The sequence below is a fragment of the Heterodontus francisci genome, chromosome 1, assembly GCF_036365525.1.
Source record: "Heterodontus francisci isolate sHetFra1 chromosome 1, sHetFra1.hap1, whole genome shotgun sequence".
Lineage (NCBI taxonomy): Eukaryota > Metazoa > Chordata > Chondrichthyes > Heterodontiformes > Heterodontidae > Heterodontus > Heterodontus francisci.
The window spans coordinates 287704779-287725829 of record NC_090371.1 but is presented as its reverse complement, the minus strand read 5'-3'; the positions used below and the strand labels follow the sequence as shown (position 1 = coordinate 287725829).

The following is a 21051-nucleotide window of genomic DNA, read 5'->3' as shown; positions in this document are numbered from 1 at the left end:
GCGAGGCAAGTTCTTTACACAGAGGGTGGTGAGTGCCTGGAACTTGCTGCCGGGGGAGGTGGTGGAAGCAGGTACGATAATGACGTTTAAGAGGCATCTTGACAAATACATGAATAGGATGGGAATAGAGGGATACGGTCCCCGGAAATGCAGAAGGTTTTAGTTTAGGCAGGCATCAAGATCGGCGCAGGTTTGGAGGGCTGAATGGCCTGTTCCTGTGCTGTACTGTTCTTTGACACCCTGGTTCACTCCTCCATCACCCCCAACACCTCATCCCCTTCCCATGCAATCACAGGAGGTGTAATACCTGCCCTTTTAGCTCCTCTCTCCTCACTATCCAAGACCCAAAACACTCCTTTCAGGTGATGCAGCGACTTACTTGCACTTCTTTCAATTTTGTATACTGTATTCGCTGTTCACAATGCAGTCTCCTCTACATTGGGGAGACCAAATGTAGATTGGGTGAAAGCTTTGCTGAACACCTCCGTTCAGTCCGAGAACATGACCCCGAGCTTCTGGTCACTTGCCATTTCAACACCCACCCCCACCACCACTCTCATGCCCACATCTCTGTCCTGGGCCTGCTGCAGTGCTCCAGTGAACATCAACACAAGCTCGAGGAACAGCACCTTATTTTCTGATTAGGCACGCTACAGCCTACTGGACTGAACATTGAATTCAAGGCCCTTTTGTATTTTTATTTTATTTTGTTGCTTTTTTTGTTTTTTTTAACCATGTGCCTGCCTACTGGTATTTTCATGTTTGTGCTTTTGGTTAGGGCTGCTCACTATTCTGTCATTAACACTCCCTCTGCACTAATGCTTTGTCTTTCATCACACCATTAGCACACTCTCGTTGCCTTTGCCCCATGACCTCCTTGTCAGTTAATCTCTCTGGTCCTTTGTCCTATCACATACCTTCCCTTTTGTTTTCTTTTCTCCCACCCAGCTTAATTTGCTTAAAACCTATTACATTTCTAACCTTTGCCCGTTCTGATGAAAGGTCACTGACCTGAAACGTTAACTCTGCTTCTCTCTCCACAGATGCTGCCAGACCTAATGTGCATTTCCAGTACTTCCTGTTTTTACACCTGTCAGAGAAGTTTGGGGGAGGTTGTAGGGCTGGAGGAGGCTACAAAGATAGGGAGGAAGAGGGCATGAAGGGATGTTAACACAAGGAAGAGAAATCAGCATTCAGCCCAGGTCTGCACCATCAAAGTCTGGGAAATGTATTTCCCATGAGTCATGTCATGATAAGGCCAACAGTGACCTTGAAAACAGGACACCTAAAAATATTTTTCCTAAAGTCAATAACTCTAGCCTCACTAGTCTTTCCCATAATTAAAAGTCAATACCCGAGATCATAGAATGGTTACAGCACAGAAGACGGCTATTCGGCCCATCGTGTCCATGCCGGCTCTTGACAACAGCAACTCTGCTAGTCCTTTCCCCATAGCCCTACAAATCTGCCTCCACAATACTCTCAGAAAGTGCATTCCGATCCTAACTACTCACTGCTTAAAGAAGTTTTTCCTAATGTCACCATTGCTTCTTCTGAATCACATTCTCAAGTCCAAAAATACATATTGCTGGCCAACCAGTGTGCCTGATGGGTCCGACCAGCATTTTAGATACTACAACCTCAAATGTAACTTACCTTATTTAAATTTTTGATTTAAAAGTTAAGTATTTTTAGCAGCATTACCAACTTATTAACTTTAGCTACCAACAGGTAACACACAAGGAAAGTGTTTGCGTACCACTTGTCCATAAAGCTCCTTTAATTTGTTAGTCTGCTGTTCTACACCTTCAATGGTCTTCAATGCAGTTTCTATTCGATTCAGTCTGTATTCACAGTATGCTTTCTCAAAGGCAATTTCATCACTGAAAAAAGAGCAAAACAAAGTTAGTTTTGATGGACTCAATGACAATTTTTTTTAAACTGCTGTATTCACACTGAATCATTCACACCTTTTTCAGACCAAGGTTCTTATATACACTGAACTAAAAATACAGCATTCCCCTGCTGTAAAACAAACCAATAGTGATGCATATCTTTCAATTAAGTCTGGATGTCACATTACAACAAAACATAGAATACATTGATAGCTTAAGCTAAGGTTTTCCGAGCAAGTTGCCAGCTCAAAAATGCTGATTATTGCATTACATAATTATAACAATAACAACACTTTAAAAGTGCTTCATTGGCTGTAAAGTGCTTTGGAACATCCTGACATCATCAAAAGTGTTACAGAAATGCAAGTTTTTTTATTTCTTTAGCACTGCTTGAAAACATTGAACATTCAACTGAAAACATTGAGCCTGGCTATTTGGCCATATTTTACATTTGTAATAATGAAATCTACAAATTGAGCATATTTTCAGCCCATTTGTTTCATGTGCTATTGTATCTTACCTGGCGAGTACCTTAGTATGAGTGTGGATTATATTAAGAGCTTCCTTAAAATTTCCATTATGGACTAGACAGACCACTTTACAATGCAGAGCAGTGACATCATCCTTGTCATCTTGCAGTACTACAAAAGAAAAATCAACATAGGCTGAAGTTTCACACAGATTAATTTTATTTAAGTTTAGCGTCACATCTACAAATGAACTCGAGGAAAAGCAAACTGGCAAATTTACAAACAGCTATTCTAAAATGCTCTTATGGCTAAAAACATAGTTCTTTTCACTAAATTCATTGCTGTCTTTTGCATTTTCATAATCAGTCATTCTCTATTCCTTGACAAATAGTTGAAAAGTTGCAATGAATCCATCAACATTTACTTCCCTCTGCTGAAAGCACCATTCCTGTCCTCCAGCAAGCAATGCTCTGCTTCTCCAAATGCAAATTTATTTGCTACCCTGAATGACCTTGAACAGTTTGACTTGACATAAGATTATTTTTTAAAAGGCATGAAATTCTAAATGTTGACGTTCAAAGACTTGTGACTTCAGTGTACTCATACAAGGGAACACAAAGTTCGCATGCAGGTACAGCAAGCAATTAGGAAGGCAATTAGCATGTTGTGCTGCATTGCAAGGGGATTGGAGTACAAGAATAAGGAAGTCTTAATACAATTGTATATGGCTTTGGTGAGACCACACCTAGAGTACTGTGTGCAGTTTTGGTCTTCATGTTCAAGGAAGGATATATTTGCATGAGAGGCAGTACAGAGAAGAAAAACTAGGTTGGTTCCTGGGATGAGAGGGTTGTCCTATGATGGAGGCTGTGTAATTTTTTTTATTATTTGTTTCATCAGATGTGGGTGTTACTGGCAAGGCCAACATTTGTTGCCCATCTCTAATTGCCTTTGAGAAGATGGTGCTGAGCTGTCTTCTTCGACCACTGCAGTCCATCTGGTGTACTGTTAGGGAGGGAGTTCCACGATTTTGATCCAGCAACAGTGAGGGAACGGTGATAACTTCCAAGTCAGGATGGTGTGTGACTTAGAGGGCCTATACTTGCTGAAGCTTAGAAGGTTGAGAGGTGACCTCATTGAAACACACAAGATTCGAAAAGAGCTTGACAGGATAGACACGGAGAGATTGTTTCCGCTGGCTGGAGATTTTAAAACACGGGGATATAGTCTCAGGATAAGGGACCAATTATTAAGGACTGAGATGAGGAGAAATTTTTTCACCCAGAGGGTTGTGAATCTTTGGAACTCTCTACCCCAGAGGGCTGTGGGTGCTCCATCGTTGAGTATATTTAAAGGCTGGGATAGACAGATTTTGGTGTCTCGTGGAATCAAGGTTTTTTTTATTAGGAAGTGGGCGTCGCTGGCTAGGACAACATTTATTGTCTATCCCGAATTGCCCTTGAGAAGGTGGTGAGTTGCCTTCTTGAACCGCTGCAGTCCTTGGGGTGTCAGTACATCCACAGTGCTGTTAGGAAGGGAGTTCCAGGATTTTGACCCAGTGACAGTGAGGGAGCGGCGATATAGTTCCAAGTCAGGATGATGTGTGGCTTGGAGGGGAACTTGCAGGTGGTGCTGTTCCCATGCATCTGTTGCCCTTGACCATCTATGTGGTCGAGTTTGCAGGTTTGGAAGGTGCTATCGAAGGAGACACCTTCCATCACTTTACTGATGATCGAGAGTAGACCAATAGGGCGGTAACTGGTCGGGTTGGATTTGTCTTGCTTTTTGTATACATGACATACTTGTGGGTGCTGAACATTGTGCAATCATCAGCGAACATCCCCACTTCTGACCTTATGATGGAGGGAAGGTCATTAATGAAGCAGCTGAAAATTGTTGGGGGTAGGACACTACCCTGAGGAACTCCTGTAGTGCTGCCCTGGGACTGAGATAATTGACCCCCAACAACCACAACTATCTTCCTTTGTGCTAGGTACGACTCCAACCAGCGGAGAGTTTTCCCCGATTCCCACTGACTCCAGTTTTGCTATACTTGGTCAAGGGCAATCACTCTCACCGCACCTCTGGAGTTCAGCTCTTTTGTCCATGTTTGGACAAAGGCTGTAATGAGATCAGGAGCCAAGTGGCCCTGGCAGAACCCAAACAGAGTGTCACTGAGCAGGTTATTGCTGAATAGCTTGATATTGCTCTCGACGACACCTTCCATCACTTTACTGATGATCAAGAGTAGACCGATAGGGTGGTAATTAGTCGGGTTGGACTTGGCCTGCTTTTTGTGTACATGACCTACTTTGGCAATTTTCCACATTTCCAGGTAGATGCCAGTGTTGTTGCTGCACTGGAACAGCTTGGCTAGGGGCACAGCTAGTTCTGGAGCACAAGTTTTCAGTACTATTGCCAGAATATTGTCAGGGCCCATAGCCTGTGCAGGATCCAGGGCTTTCAGCAATTTCTTGATATTACGTGGAGTGAATCGGATTGGCTGAAGACAGGCATGTCATGTTGGGGACCTCAGGTGGAGGCCGAGAAGAATCATCCACTCGGCACTTCTGGCTGAAGATGGATGCAAATGCTTCAGCCCTGTCTTTTGCACTGATGTGCTGGGCTCCCCCATCGTTGAGGATGAGGATATTTGTGGAGTCTCCTCCTTCTGTTAGTTGTTTAATTGTCCAGCACCATTCACAGCTAGATGTGGCAAGACTGCAGAGCTTAGATCTGATCCGTTGGTTGTGGAATCGCCAAGCCCTGTCTATTGCATGCTGCTTCCACTGTTTGGCATGCAAGTAGTCCTGTGTTGTAGCTTCACCAGGCTGACACCTCATTTTTAGGCATGCCTGGTGCTGCTCCTGGCATGACCTCCTGCACTCTTCATTGGACCATGGTTGATCCACTGGCTTGATGGTAATGGTAGAGTGGGGGGTATGCCAGGCCATGAGGTTACAGATTGTGGTTGAATACAATTCTGCTACTGCTGATGGCCCATAGCGCCGCGTGGATGCCTACTATTGAGTGGCTTGATCTGCTCGAAATCTATCCCATTTAGAACGGTGGTAGTGCCACACAACTTAATGGTAGGCATCCTCAATGTGAAGACAGGACGTCGTCTCCACAAGGACTGTGCAGTGGTCACGCCAACCAATACTGCCATGGACAGACACATCTGCAACACGCAGATTGGGGAGGACAAGGTCAAGTAAGCTTTCCCTCTTTTTGGTTCCCTCACCACCTGCCGCGGACCCAATCTAGCAGCTATGTCCTTTAGGACTTGGCCAACTCAGACAGTAGTGGTCCACATTTTGTGCCCTTGCTTCCCTTAGTGCATCTTCCAATTTGTGTTCCACATGGAGAAGCAATGATTCATCTGCCGGCTTGGGGGGGGCGGTAAGTGGTAATCAGCAGGAGGTTTCCTTGCCCATGATTGACCTGATGCCATGAGATTTCATGGGGTCAGGAGTCAGTGTTGAGGAATCCCAGGGCAACTCCCTCTCGACCGTATGCCACTGTGCCACCACCTCTGGTGGGTCTGTCCTGCCAGTGCGACAGGGCATATCCAGGAATGGTGATAGTGGTGTAAGGTATGATTCCACAGGTATGACTATGTCAGACTGTTGCTTGACTCGTCTGTGGGACAGCTCTCCAAATTTTGACACAGGCCCTCATATGTTAGTAAGGAGGACTTTGCAGGGTCGACAGGACTGGGTTTGTCGTCATAACTTCCAGTGCTTAGGTCGATGCCGGGTGGTTCATCCGGTTTCAATTCCTTTTCTTAGGCTTTGTAGCTGTTCTATACTGGCTTTCTGTGCCATTTCAGAGGGCACATAAGAGTCAAGCACATTGCTGTGGTTCTGGAGTCTCATGTATGCCAGATAGGTTTTTACAACAATCGACAATGGTTTCATGGTCACCATTAGACTAGTTTTTTAATTCCAGATTTATTAACTGAATTCAAATTTCACCATTTGCCGTGGTGGGATTTGAACCCATGTCCTCAGAGCATCTTGATTACTAGGCCAGTGACATTATGAAGCGAATAATGCAAGGCTGGGTTGCATCTAATGTAACATAAGGAGTCTTACAAGTAAGGCAGATGAATTGAGGGCGTTGATTAACGCATGGAAATATGATATTATTGCTATCACAGGGAAGGGCAGGACTGGCAGCTCAATATTCCAGGATATAGAATCTTCAGGCGTGACGGGGGAGGGGGTAAAAGAGGAGGTGGCATTGCACTGTTGATAAAGGAGTCAATTACTGCAATAAGGAGGGATGATATCTTAGAAGGCTCCTCAAATGAGGCCATATGGGTACAACTTAAAAACAAAAAAGGTGCAATCACTTGGCTGGGAGTGTACTATAGGCCTCCAAATAGCTAGGGAGAGATAGAGGAGCAGTGATGTAGGCAAATCTCAGAGGTGTAAAAATAATAGGGTAATAATAAGTAGGGGATTTCAACTTCTCCTATATTAACTGGGATAGTCTCAGTGCAGAAGTCTTAAAGGACCGGAATTCTTAAAGTGCATACAGGAGAGCTTTTTGAGCACGCATGCAGAAAGTCCGACAAGAGAAGGGACGGTACTGGACGTAATCCTAGGGAATGAGGCTGGACAAGTGGTAGAAGTGTCAGTGGGGAAGCATTTCGGGGATAGTGAAAATAACTCGGGGATAGTGAAAATAAAGACTTAAGGTAGTTATGGGAAAGGACAAAGATGGACCAGAAATAAAGGTACTGAATTGGGGGAAGGCCGATTTCAATATGATAAAACAGGATCTGGCCAAAGTCGACTGGGAGCAGCTACTTGTAGGAAAGTCGACATCAGACCCGTGGGAGTCATTCGAAAAGGAAACTGAGAGTTCAGGGCCATCATGTTCCCGTAAAGGTGAAGGGTAGGAATAACAGGCCCTGGATGTCAAGAGATATAGAGGATTGGATAAGGAAAAAAAAAAGATTATGGCAGATTCAGAGGGCTGAAAACAGTAGAGGCCTGAGAGGAGTATAGAAAGTGTAAGGGGGTACTTAAAGGAATTAGGAGAGCAAAGAGGGGGCATGATAAAACACTGGCAGGCAAGAGAAAGGAAAAGCCCAAGGTATAAGTATATTAAGGGCAAGAGGATAACCAGGGAAAGAGTAGGGCCCATTAGGGACCAACGTGGCAATGTGTGTGTGGAGCCACAGGACGTAGGTGAGGTTTTAAATGATTACTTTTCATGTGTGTTCACCATGGAGAAGGACGATGTAGGTGTAGAGATCAGGGAGGGGGATTGTGATCTCCTCGAACAAATTAGCATTGAAAGGGAGGAGGTTTTAGCGGGCTTAAAATTAGAATTAGAATTAGAATATTACAGCGTAGTACAGGCCCTTCGGCCCTCTATGTTGCGCCGACCTGTGAAACCATCTGACCTACACTATTCCATTTTCATCCATATGTCTATCCAATGACCACTTAAATGCCCTTAAAGTTGGCGAGTCTACTACTGTTGCAGGCAGGGCGTTCCACGCCCCAACTACTCTCTGTGTAAAGAAACTACCTCTGACATCTGTCCTAAATCTATCACCCCCCAACTTAAAGCTATGTCCCCTCGTGTTTGCCATCACCATCCGAGGAAAAAGACTCTCACTATCCACCCTATCTCACCCTCTGATTATCTTATATGTCTCTATTAAGTCACTTCTCCTCCTCCTTCTCTCCAACGAAAACAACCTCAAGTCCCTCAGCCTTTCCTCGTAAAACCTTCCCTCCATACCAGGCAACATCCTAGTAAATCTCCTCTGCACCCTTTCCAAAGCTTCCACGTCCTTCCTATAATGCGGTGACCAGAACTGCACGCAATACTCCAGGTGCGGTCTCACCAGAGTTTTGTACAGCTGCAGCATGACCTCGTGGCTCCTAAACTCGATCCCCCTACTAATAAAAGCTAACACACCATATGCCTTCTTAACAGCCCTATTAACCTGGGTAGCAACCTTCAGGGATTTATGTACCTGGACACCAAGATCTCTCTGCTCATCGACACTACCAAGAATCTTCCCATTAGCCCAGTACTCTGCATTCCTGTTACTCCTTCCAAAGTGAATCACCTCGCACTTTTCCGCATTAAACTCCATTTGCCATCTCTCAGCCCAGCTCTGCAGCCTATCTATGTCCCTCTGTACCCTACAACATCCTTCGGCACTATCCACAACTCCACCGACCTTAGTGTCATCCGCAAATTTACTAACCCACCCTTCTACACCCTCTTCCAGGTCATTTATAAAAATGACAAACAGCAGTGGCCCCAAAACAGATCCTTGCGGTACACCACGAGTAACTAAACTCCAGGATGAACATTTGCCATCAATCACCACCCTCTGTCTTCTTTCAGCTAGCCAATTTCTGATCCAAAGCTCTAAATCACCTTCAACCCCATACTTCCGTATTTTCTGCAATAGCCTACCGTGGGGAACCTTATCAAACGCCTTACTGAAATCCATATACACCACATCCACTGCTTTACCCTCATCCACCTGTTTGGTCACCTTCTCGAAAAACTCAATAAGGTTTGTGAGGCACGACCTACCCTTCACAAAATCGTGCTGACTATCGCTAATGAACTTATTCTTTTCTAGATGATTATAAATCCTGTCTCTTATAACCTTTTCCAACATTTTACCCACAACCGAAGTAAGGCTCACAGGTTTATAATTACCAGGGCTGTCTCTACTCCCCTTCTTGAACAAGGGGACAACATTTGCTATCCTCCAGTCTTCCGGCACTATTCCTGTCGACAATGACGACATAAAGATCAAGGACAAAGGCTCTGCAATCTCCTCCCTAGCTTCAGAGAATCCTAGGATAAATCCCATCTGGCCCAGGGGACTTATCTATTTTCACACTTTCCAAAATTGCTAACACCTCCTCCTTGTGAACCTCAATCCCATCTAGCCTAGTAGTCTGAATCTCCGTATTCTCCTCGACAACATTTTCTTTCTCTACTGTAAATACTGACGAAAAATATTCATTTAACGCTTCCCCTATCTCCTCTGATTCCACACACAACTTCCCACTACTATCCTTGATTGGCCCTAATCTAACTCCAGTCATTCTTTTATTCCTGATATACCTATAGAAAGCCTTAGGGTTTTCCCTGATCCTATCCGCCAATGACTTCTCGTGTCCTCTCCTTGCTCTTCTTAGCTCTCCCTTTAGATCCTTCCTGGCTAGCTTGTAACTCTCAAGCGCCCTAACTGAGCCTTCACGTCTCATCCTAACATAAGCCTTCTTCTTCCTCTTGACAAGCGCTTCAACTTCTTTAGTAAACCACGGCTCCCTCGCTCGATAACTTCCTCCCTGCCTGACAGGTACATACTTATCAAGGACACGCAGTAGCTGCTCCTTGAATAAGCTCCACATTTCGATTGTGCCCATCTCCTGCAGTTTCCCTCCCCATCCTACGCATCCTAAATCTTGCCTAATCGCATCATAATTTCCTTTCCCCCAGCTATAATTCTTGCCCTGCGGTATATACCTGTCCCTGCCCATCGCTAAGGTAAACCTAACCGAATTGTGATCACTATCACCAAAGTGCTCACCTACATCTAAATCTAACACCTGGCCGGGTTCATTTCCCAGTACCAAATCCAATGTGGCATCGCCCCTGGTTGGCCTGTCTACATACTGTGTCAGAAAACCCTCCTGCACACACTGGACAAAAACTGACCCATCTAAAGTACTCGAACTATAGTATTTCCAGTCGATATTTGGAAAGTTAAAGTCCCCCATAACAACTACCCTGTTACTCTCGCCCCTGTCGAGAATCATCTTCGCTATCCTTTCCTCTACATCTCTGGAACTAGTCGGAGGTCTATAAAAGACTCCCAACAGGGTGACCTCACCTCTCCTGTTTCTAACCTCGGCCCATACTACCTCAGTAGACGAGTCCTCAAATGTCCTTTCTGTCGCTGTAATACTCTCCTTGATTAACAATGCCACACCCCCCCCTCTTTTACCATCTTCTCTGTTCTTACTGAAACATCTAAATCCCGGAACCTGCAACATCCATTCCTGCCCCTGCTCTACCCATGTCTCCGTCGATAAATTGGATAAATCCCCAGGCCCAGATGAGATGTATCCCAGGCTGTTACGTGAGGCAAGGGAAGAGATAGCAGGGGCTCTGGCACAAATTTTCAAATCCTCTCTGGCAACAGGAGAGGTGCCAGAGGACTGGAGGACAGCAAATATGGTACCATTATTCAAGAAGAGTAGCAGGGATAAACCAGGTAATTATAGGCCGGTGAGTCTAACATCCGTGGTATGGAAACTATTGAAAGAATTCTGAGGGACAGGATTAATCTCCACTTGGAGAGGCAGGGATTAATCAAGAATAGCAGCATGGTTTTGTCAGGGGGAGATCACGTCTAACAAACTCGAATTTTTCATGGAGGTGACTAGATGTGTAGATGAGGGTAAATCAGTTGATGTAGTCTACATGGACTTCAGTAAGGCTTTTGATAAGTTCCCGCATGGGAGATTGGTTAAGAAGGTAAGAGCCCATGGGATCCAGGGCAATTTGGCAAATTGGATCCAAAATTGACTTAGTGGCAGGAGGCAGAGGGGGATGGTCAAGGGTTGTTTTTGCAATTGGATGCCTGTGACCAGTGGTGTACCACACGGATCGGTGCTGGGACCCTTGCTGTTTGTAGTGTACACTAATGATTTAGACGTGAATATAGGAGGTATGATCAGTAAGTTCGCAGATGACACGAAAATTGGTGGTGTCGTAAATGGTGAGGAGGAAAGTCTTAGATTACAGGACGATATAGATAGGCTGGTAAGATGGGCAGAGTTGTGGCAAATGTAATTTAATCCTGAGAAGTGTGAAGTGATGCATTTTGGGAGGACTAACAAGGCAAGGGAATATACAATGGGAGGTAGGACCCTGGGAAGTACAGAGGAACTTTGGTGTACTTGTTCAGAGATCACTGAAGGCAGCAGCACAGGTACATAAGGTGGTTAGGAAAGCATACGGGATACTTGCCTTTATTAGCCGAGGCACAGAATATAAGAGCAGGGAGGATATGATGGAGCTGTATAAAACGCTAGTTAGCTGAAATACTGTGTACAGTTCAAGTCGCCACATAATAGGAAGGATGTGATTTCACTGGAGAGGGTGCAGAGCGGATTCACCAGGATGTTGTCTGGGCTGGAGCATTTCAGAAATGAAGTGAGACTGGATAGGCTAGGGTTGTTTTCCTTAGATCAGAGAAGGCTGAGGGGGACCTGATTGAGGTATACAAAATTATGAAAGGCATTGATAGGGTAGATAGGAAGAAACTTTTTCCCTTAGCAGAGGGGTCAATAACCAGGGGGCATAGATTTAAGGGAAGGGGCAGGAGGTTTAGAGGGGATTTCAGGAAAAATGTTTTCACCTAGAGGGTGGTTGGAATCTGGAACACACTGCATTGAAGAGGTGGTAGAGGCAGGAACCCTCACAACATTTAAGTAGTATTTAGATGAGCAATGAGAATAGAGGCATAGAGTTATACAGCACAGATAGGTAAATTGGCCATTATAAATTGTCACTAGTATAGGTAGGTGGTAGGGAAATATAGGGACAGGTGGGGATGTTTGGTAGGAATATGGGATTAGTGTAGGATTAGTATAAATGGGTGGTTGATGTTCGGCACAGACTTGGTGGGCCGAAGGGCCTGTTTCAGTGCTGTATCTCTAATCTAAAACAGGCCCTTCGGCCCATTGTGTCTGTGCCGGCCATCAAGCACCTAACTATGCTAATCGCATTTCCAGCACTTGACCCGTAGCCTTGTATGCTATGGCGTTTCAATTGCTCCTCTAAATACTTCCTAAATGTTGTAAGGGTTCCTGCCTCTACCACCTCTTCAGGCAGTGTGCTCCAGATTCCAACCACTCTCTGGGTGAAAACATTTTTTCTCAAATCCCCTCTAAATCTCCTGCACCTTACCTTAAATCGACGAGATCTTGTTATTGACCCCTCTGCTGAGGGAAAAAAGTTCCTTCCTATCTACTCTATCAATGCCCCTCATAATTTTGTATACCTCAATCATATCTCCCCTCAAACTTCTCTGCTCTCAGGAAAACAACCCTAACCTTTTCAGTCTCTCTTCATAGCTGAAATGTTCCAGCCCAGGCGACATCCTGGTGAATCTCCACTGCACCCTCTCCAGTGCAATCACATCGTTCCTATTGTGTGGTGACCAGAACTGTACACAGTACTCCAGCTGTGGCCTAACTAGCATTTTATACAGCTCCATCATAACCTCTGAAACCCAGAACTCAAGTTGCACTAGCTGGCGACGCTTCCTACTCATGTGGTCGTCCAGGCCACGGGAAATGTCCAGGATTTCAACATGGCACAGGATGTGCGTTCCGTGGGGCTGAGGTTCCCTGCTATGCCTTCACTTTTTAGACTATTACCTAGGAACACCAACTACTCACCAATCGGATTCTTCCCTGGTTGGGATGTCACTAAAGCTATTTTGCGGATGTTACTGTTGTTGAAGATTTACTCCACTTTAACTCCTTGGTCGCTATGCTCAGTCTCCACCCATGTCTGCTGCTGCCGCTGCTGGTGAGTCTCTAATATAGATAATTGCTTCCCTGCTCACCTGATTAATGCCTTCAGATTACAGCTTTCTGATCTTGTTGTCTCCTCTTTCCCTTGAACCATTCCTTGCTTTGTAAAGGACCAGAACAGCACCTCTTTCGTCACTCTGCTGAATTCCCTCACTCACCAAATTCCCTGAGTTGAGTATTCTTGCAGCATTACTCCGTCAAGCTGGACTTTGTGCTACATGCCGGCTCTTTGATAGAGTCATAGAGTTATACATCGCAGAAACAGGCCCTTTGGTCCATCATGTCCATGCCGGCCATCAAGCACCTATCTATTCTAATCCCATTTTCCAGCACTTGGCCCGTAGCTTCGTATGCTATGGTGTTTTAAGTGCTCATCTAAATACTTCTTAACTGTTGTGAGGGTTCCTGCCTCTAGCACCTCTTCAGGCAGCGTGCTCCAGATTCCAATCACCCTCTGGGTGAAAATATTTTTCCTCAAGTCCCCTCTAAACCTCCTACCCTTTACTTTAACACGATGCCCCCTGGTTATTGACCCCTCTGCTAAGGGAAAAAGTTTCTTCCTATCTACCCTATCTATGCCCTCATAATTTTGTACACCTGAGGGTCCCCCCTCAGCCTTCTCTGCTCTAAGAAAAACAACCCAAGCCTTTTCAGTCTCTCTTCATAGCTGAAATGCTCCAGCCCAGGCATCATCCTGGTGAATCTCTTCTGCACCCTCTCCAGTGCAATCACATCGTTCCTATTGTGTGGTGACCAGAACTGTACACAGTACTCCAGCTGTGGCCTAACTAGCATTTTATACAGCTCCGCCATAACCTCCCTGCTCTTATATTCTATGTCTCGGCTAATAAAGGCAAGTATCCCATATGCTTTCCTAACCACCACCACCCCCCCCCCTCCTCCTCCTCCTCCTCCTCCTCCTCCTCTCCCCGGGGTCCAGACCCACCACCCCCGCCGGTCCGGGCCTCACTGTGAAGATGAACAGCGACCAATGCTCCGGCCTCACTGGGACACGTCGCCCTAAGGCCGCGATCACCGACCTCACAGCTCCGCTTACTTTTGTTGAGTGACTTCAAGGCCCGACTGTAATCGCCATTCTGGCCGCAACGGTTCACCTCCGTCCATAGCACTGTCACCGACCCGCCGCTCAAGCTCGCCATCGCCGATCACCAGGGCCACGGCCTCAACGCCGCCCAACTGCCAGCCTGGACCCACCACCGCCACCTGCCGGCCTGGACCCTCCTCCTCCACCGCCACCTACTGGCCTGGACCCGCCACCGCCACCTGCCGGCCTGGACCCTCCTCCTCCACCGCCACCTACTGGCCTGGACCCGCCACCGCCACCTGCCGGCCTGGACCCTCCTCCTCCACCGCCACCTACTGGCCTGGACCCGCCACCGCCACCTGCCGGCCTGGACCCTCCTCCTCCACCGCCACCTACTGGCCTGGACCCGCCACCGCCACCTGCCGGCCTGGACCCTCCTCCTCCACCGCCACCTACTGGCCTGGACCCGCCACCGCCACCTGCCGGCCTGGACCCTCCTCCTCCACCGCCACCTACTGGCCTGGACCCGCCACCGCCACCTGCCGGCCTGGACCCTCCTCCTCCACCGCCACCTACTGGCCTGGACCCGCCACCGCCACCTGCCGGCCTGGACCCTCCTCCTCCACCGCCACCTACTGGCCTGGACCCGCCACCGCCACCTGCCGGCCTGGACCCTCCTCCTCCACCGCCACCTACTGGCCTGGACCCGCCACCGCCACCTGCCGGCCTGGACCCTCCTCCTCCACCGCCACCTGCCGGCCTGGACCCTCCTCCTCCACCGCCACCTACTGGCCTGGACCCGCCACCGCCACCTGCCGGCCTGGACCCTCCTCCTCCACCGCCACCTACTGGCCTGGACTCGCCACCGCCACCTGCCGGCCTGGAATCGCCACCGCCACCTGCCGGCCTGGACTCGCCACCGCCACCTGCCGGCCTGGAATCGCCACCGCCACCTGCCGGCTGGCTAACAATCTTCAAATTTCCTTGGCGTGGTTGCCAACCCTCCAGTCTTCAGGAGGTTCATCTTCTGAACATTGCAGTCCACAAACCGGGAAAAAAAATCATAGGGACAAAAATCATTTAGAAATTGTGGATCATTTTCATTTGAGCACATTTAATTACTGGTTATAAAAATATTGGCGATTGCAAAAAGGCAGTTTGACTGGGCAGGAGATCGTGGAATCAAACCTTCAGGAAACTTCCAGCACGTAGCGCTGGCGGTGTCAATGCCCGGTCCTGTCGGCAGGTGGCGCTGGCGATGTACTTGCGCTATCCGGCCGGAGGGTGGCGCTGGCAGTGTCAATGCGGGCTCCAACCAGCAAGTGGCGCCGTGCTGGTGGGGCCACCTCGCATCTCTATGGCGCCTGTTACAGATTGAACCACCCAAGGCACTTCACAGAAACAATTACCAAACAAAATTTGATACCAGACCACATAAGAACATATGAGGACAGGTGAGATAGAGTGGCAGTGAGATTTAGGGAGGAAATTAGGGTCCAGGCAGCTGACAACAGGGATGTCAATGGTGGAGTGATTAAAATTGGGGATGTTCAAGAGACCAGAATTGGAGGAGTGAATATATCTTGGAGGGTTGTGGGCAGGGGTCGGCAAGACGTCCATAAACGGACACCAGTGTCCATGGGAAAACATTTAAGGTCCATGACTGGTCATTTTCGGTGACTGCAGAGTTTCGGTGACTGCAGCGTGGATAGCAACGGAGGTGCGTGAACGGGCTTACAGCTGTGAAGTCAATTTCAGCGTAAGTTTAAAAGTGAATTCCCTTTTGTTTTCGGAGGACCAGGGGACTGCTGGGTAAGGAAAAGGGTATATATTTGTGTGGTGGCTGTACCCGAGACACTACACGTGTAGTGTCTCCCACCCACCCTCCTCCTCTAACCATAAAAAAAGGACTCTGGTGTGTTGATAAGGTAAGCTTTTTATTTAGGAAGTTCTGTCCGTTGGATTGCTAACCTAACAAGTTTTGACTTTTTGTTTTTTTTGGTTTTTCAGTAGATTTGTTGGGAATTTGGAATAGTGGGAATGGAGGTTAAGGCAGTTGAATGTTCCTCCTGCAGAATGTGGGAGGTAAGGGTCGCCAAGAGTGTCCCTGCTGACTGCATCTGTGGGAAGTGCACCCAACTCCAGCTCCTCGAGAACCGCGTTAGGGAACTGGAGCTGGAGCTGGATGAACTTCGGATCATTCGGGAGGCGGAGGAGGTTATTGAGAGGAGTTATGGGGAGGTAGTCACACCTCAGGTAAAAGAAGTAGGTAGATGGGTTACCGTCAGGGGAAGGAGAGGGAACCAGCAGGCAGTGCAGGGATCCCCTGTGGCCGTTTCCCTCGACAACAGGTATACCGTTTTGGATACTGTTGCGGGGGACGACTTACCAGGGGTAAGCAATGGGGTACAGATATCTGGCACAGAGTCTGTCCCTGTTGCTCAGAAGGGAAGGGGGAAGAGGAGCAGAACATTAGTCATTGGGGACTCCATAGTTAGGGGAACAGATAGGAGGTTCTGTGGGAACGAGAGAGACTCACGGTTGGTATGTTGCCTCCCAGGTGCCAGGGTTTGTGATGTCTCGGATCGTGTTTTTGGGATCCTTAATGGGGAGGGGGAGCAGCCCCAAGTCGTGGTCCACATAGGCACCAACGACATAGGTAGGAAGAGAGATGGGGATTTAAGACAGAAATTCAGGGAGCTAGGGTGGAAGCTTAGAGCGAGAACAAACAGAGTTGTTATCTCTGGGTTGTTGCCCGTGCCACGTGATAGCGAAGCGAGGAATAGGGAGAGAGAGGAGTTGAACACGTGGCTGCAGGGATGGTGCAGGAGGGAGGGTTTTGGTTTCCTGGATAATTGGGGCTCTTTCTGGGGTAGGTGGGACCTCTACAAACAGGATGGTCTTCACCTGAACCAGAGGGGTACCAATATCCTGGGGGGGAGGTTTGCTAGTGCTCTTCGGGGGGGTTTAAACTAATTCAGCAGGGGAATGGGAACCTAAATTGTAGTGCCAGTGTACAGGATGTTGAGAGTAGTGAGGTCAGGGATATGGTTACAAGGACGCAAGAGGGCACTGGCAAGCAAGAACCTGGTTTAAAGTGTGTCTATTTCAACGCCAGGAGCATCCGGAATAAGGTGGGTGAGCTTGCAGCATGGGTTGGTACCTGGGATCTTGATGTAGTGGCCATTTCGGAGACATGGGTGGAGCAGGGGCAGGAATGGATGTTGCAGGTTCCGGGATTTAGATGTTTCAGTAAGAACAGAGAAGATGGTAAAAGAGGGGGGGGTGTGGCATTGTTAATCAAGGAGAGTATTACAGCGACAGAAAGGACGTTTGAGGACTCGGCTACTGAGGTAGTATGGGCTGAGGTTAGAAACAGGAGAGGTGAGGTTACCCTGTTGGGAGTCTTTTATAGACCTCCGAATAGTTCCAGAGATGTAGAGGAAAGGATAGCGAAGATGATTCTCGACAGGGGTGAGAGTAACAGGGTAGTTGTTATGGGGGACTTTAACTTTCCAAATATCGACTGGAAATACTATAGTTCGAGTACTTTAGATGGGTCAGTTTTTGTCCAGTGTGTGCAGGAGGGTTTTCTGACACAGTATGTAGACAGGCCAACCAGGGGCGATGCCACATTGGATTTGGTACTGGGAAATGAACCCGGCCAGGTGTTAGATTTAGATGTAGGTGAGCACTTTGGCGATAGTGATCACAATTCGGTTAGGTTTACTTTAGCGATGGGCAGGGACAGGTATATACCGCAGGGCAAGAATTATAACTGGGGGAAAGGAAATTATGATGCGATTAGGCAAGATTTAGGATGCGTAGGATGGGGAAGGAAACTGCAGGGGATGGGAACAATCGAAATGTGGAGCTTATTCAAGGAGCAGCTACTGCGTCTCCTTGATAAGTATGTACCTGTGAGGCAGAGAGGAAGTTGTCGTGCGAGGGAGCCGTGGTTTACTAAAGAAGTTGAAGCGCTTGTCAAGAGGAAGAAGAAGGCTTATGTTAGGATGAGACGTGAAGGCTCAGTTAGGGCGCTTGAGAGCTACAAGCTAGCCAGGAAGGATCTAAAGGGAGAGCTAAGAAGAGCAAGGAGAGGACACGAGAAGTCATTGGTGGATCGGATCAGGGAAAACCCTAAGGCTTTCTATAGGTATATCAGGAATAAAAGAATGACTGGAGTTAGATTAGGGCCAATCAAGGATAGTAGTGGGAAGTTGTGTGTGGAATCAGAGGAGATAGGGGAAGTGTTAAATGAATATTTTGCGTCAGTATTTACAGTAGAGAAAGAAAATGTTGTTGAGAATACTGAGATTCAGGCTACGAGGCTAGATGGGATTGAGGTTCACAAGGAGGAGGTGTTAGCAATTTTGGAAAGTGTGAAAATAGATAAGTCCCCTGGGCCAGATGGGATTTATCCTAGGATTCTCTGGGAAGCTAGGGAGGAGATTGCAGAGCCTTTGTCCTTGATCTTTATGTCGTCATTGTCGACAGGAATAGTGCCGGAAGACTGGAGGATTGCAAATGTTGTCCCCTTGTTCAAGAAGGGGAGTAGAGACAGCCCTGGTAATTATAGACCTGTGAGCCTTACTTCGGTTGTGGGTAAAATGTTGGAAAAGGTTATAAGAGACAGGATTTATAATCATCTTGAAAAGAATAAGTACATTAGAGATAGTCAGCACGGTTTTGTGACGGGTAGGTCGTGCCTCACAAACCTTATTGAGTTTTTCGAGAAGGTGACCAAACAGGTGGATGAGGGTAAAGCAGTGGATGTGGTGTATATGGATTTCAGTAAGGCGTTTGATAAGGTTCCCCACGGTAGGCTATTGCAGAAAATACGCAAGTATGGGGTTGAAGGTGATTTAGAGCTTTGGATCAGAAATTGGCTAGCTGAAAGAAGACAGAGGGTGGTGGTTGATGGCAAATGTTCATCCTGGAGTTTAGTTACTAGTGGTGTACCGCAAGGATCTGTTTTGGGGCCACTGCTGTTTGTCATTTTTATAAATGACCTGGAAGAGGGTGTAGAAGGGTGGGTTAGTAAATTTGCGGACGACACGAAGGTCGGTGGAGTTGTGGATAGTGCCGAAGGATGTTGTCGGGTACAGAGAGACATAGATAGGCTGCAGAGCTGGGCTGAGAGATGGCAAATGGAGTTTAATGCGGAAAAGTGTGAGGTGATTCACTTTGGAAGGAGTAACAGGAATGCAGAGTACTGGGCTAATGGGAGGATTCTTGGTACTGTAGATGAACAGAGAGATCTTGGTGTCCAGGTGCATAAATCCCTGAAGGTTGCTAACCAGGTTAATAGGGCTGTTAAGAAGGCATATGGTGTGTTAGCTTTTATTAGTAGGGGGGTCGAGTTTCGGAGCCACGAGGTCATGCTGCAGCTGTACAAAACTCTGGTGAGACCGCACCTGGAGTATTGCGTGCAGTTCTGGTCACCGCATTATAGGAAGGATGTGGAAGCTATGGAAAGGGTGCAGAGGAGATTTACTAGGATGTTGCCTGGTATGGAGGGAAGGTCTTACGAGGAAAGGCTGAGGGACTTGAGGTTGTTTTCGTTGGAGAGAAGGAGGAGGAGAGGTGACTTAATAGAGACATATAAGATAATCAGAGGGTTAGATAGGGTGGATAGTGAGCGTCTTTTTCCTCGGATGGTGATGGCAAACACGAGGGGACATAGCTTTAAGTTGAGGGGTGATAGATATAGGACAGATGTGAGAGGTAGTTTCTTTACTCAGAGAGTAGTAAGGGCGTGGAACGCCCTGCCTGCAGCAGTAGTAGATTCGCCAACTTTAAGGGCATTTAAGTGGACATTGGATAGACACATGGATGAAAATGGAATAGTGTAGGTCAGATGGTTTCACAGGTCGGCGCAACATCGAGGGCCGAAGGGCCTGTACTGCGCTGTAATGTTCTAAATTCTAAATTCTAAATTTTAAATGTCTTGCTCCAAGGCTGCATGGTTGTCCAACATACAGCCTATTAATGTTTCCGTCTGGCCCACGGATGTAAACTGCTGGAATGTCATGCCATGTAGGATTAGTATAAATGGGTGGTTGATGGTCGGCACAGTCTTGGTGGGCTGAAGGGCGTGTTTCAGTGTTGTATCTCTCTATGACTCTATGACCTCAGCGAGCAGCTACAGGTTTGTCAGGAGCCGGCTCCCACACAACATGATTGCGCCCAGTGGAGAGGCGGCATTCACAGCCTGCATCCATTATCCATATTTCTGGTGAGTTTGCAGACAGAGAGTGGGAAGCGAGAGAGACAGAGAGAGGGGGAGAGAGATACAGGGGGGGAGAGAAAGAGAGGGGGAGAGATAGAGAGAAATGTGGAAGATAGACAGAGAGAGGGGAAGAGAAAAAGATCGGGAGAGAAAGAGAGGGGGAGAGAGATAGACGCAGAGAGGGGAGAGAGAGGGGAGAGAAAGATCAAGATCACGATCACTCCTGACAGATGGACATCTATCCAGAATACTCCACATTGATACATGAAGTGTGTGGGCAGAGATTGAGTAGTTATGTAACCAAAAACAATGCCAGATATGTCACTAAATCAGTGTTCAACATAGTGACAAGAAACTAAGGCAATAAATTTATCTTTTCATTTTAAACTTCTTCACAAAAATGCACATTTGTTGTTGTTTTGATTAATCATAAGATAAATGTTTAATGCCTTTACCTTTCTGAAATTTTCTGACTGGCCCCTTTTGTAGGACAAAAATTGCATTGTGCCTCCACCCCCGCCCCCCCCCTCCCCCGCCCCAAGAGGAATAGATTGGAAACCCCTGCACCAAGTCTGCACTTAACCTAGTGTTTACAAATAATCCAGTGGCTCAGTTACTTTAAAATACAAGTTTAAAGGCTCTTGCTATGTAAACTCATTTTAAAATTGCACTTAGGGAATGTCTTGTTTTCTACACTATGGAATGCATTACTTTCACTTGGGAGACAAGCTCAATGATATGTTGGAAATTACTGGAATTTTACTTCTATATAACTGTCATAATTCCGCTGCTATCCATTTTG

General features: G+C 47.1%; 1 protein-coding gene across 1 annotated transcript in view; it reads right to left on the bottom strand.

Annotated features, from left to right (window-relative positions):
• The window catches only part of srp72 (signal recognition particle 72), a 138156-nt gene extending 123944 nt beyond the window's left edge, over window positions 1-14212 (bottom strand). Inside the window, exons 1-3 of the mRNA XM_068047482.1 lie at window positions 14030-14212; window positions 2416-2536; window positions 1760-1883 (exon numbers count right to left, since the gene is read on the bottom strand). Coding sequence (XP_067903583.1) covers window positions 1760-1883; window positions 2416-2536; window positions 14030-14132 — 348 coding nt within the window. The 5' untranslated portion in view covers window positions 14133-14212. The remainder of the gene's footprint in view (window positions 1-1759; window positions 1884-2415; window positions 2537-14029) is intronic.
• Between the last annotated feature and the right edge of the window lie 6839 nt (window positions 14213-21051).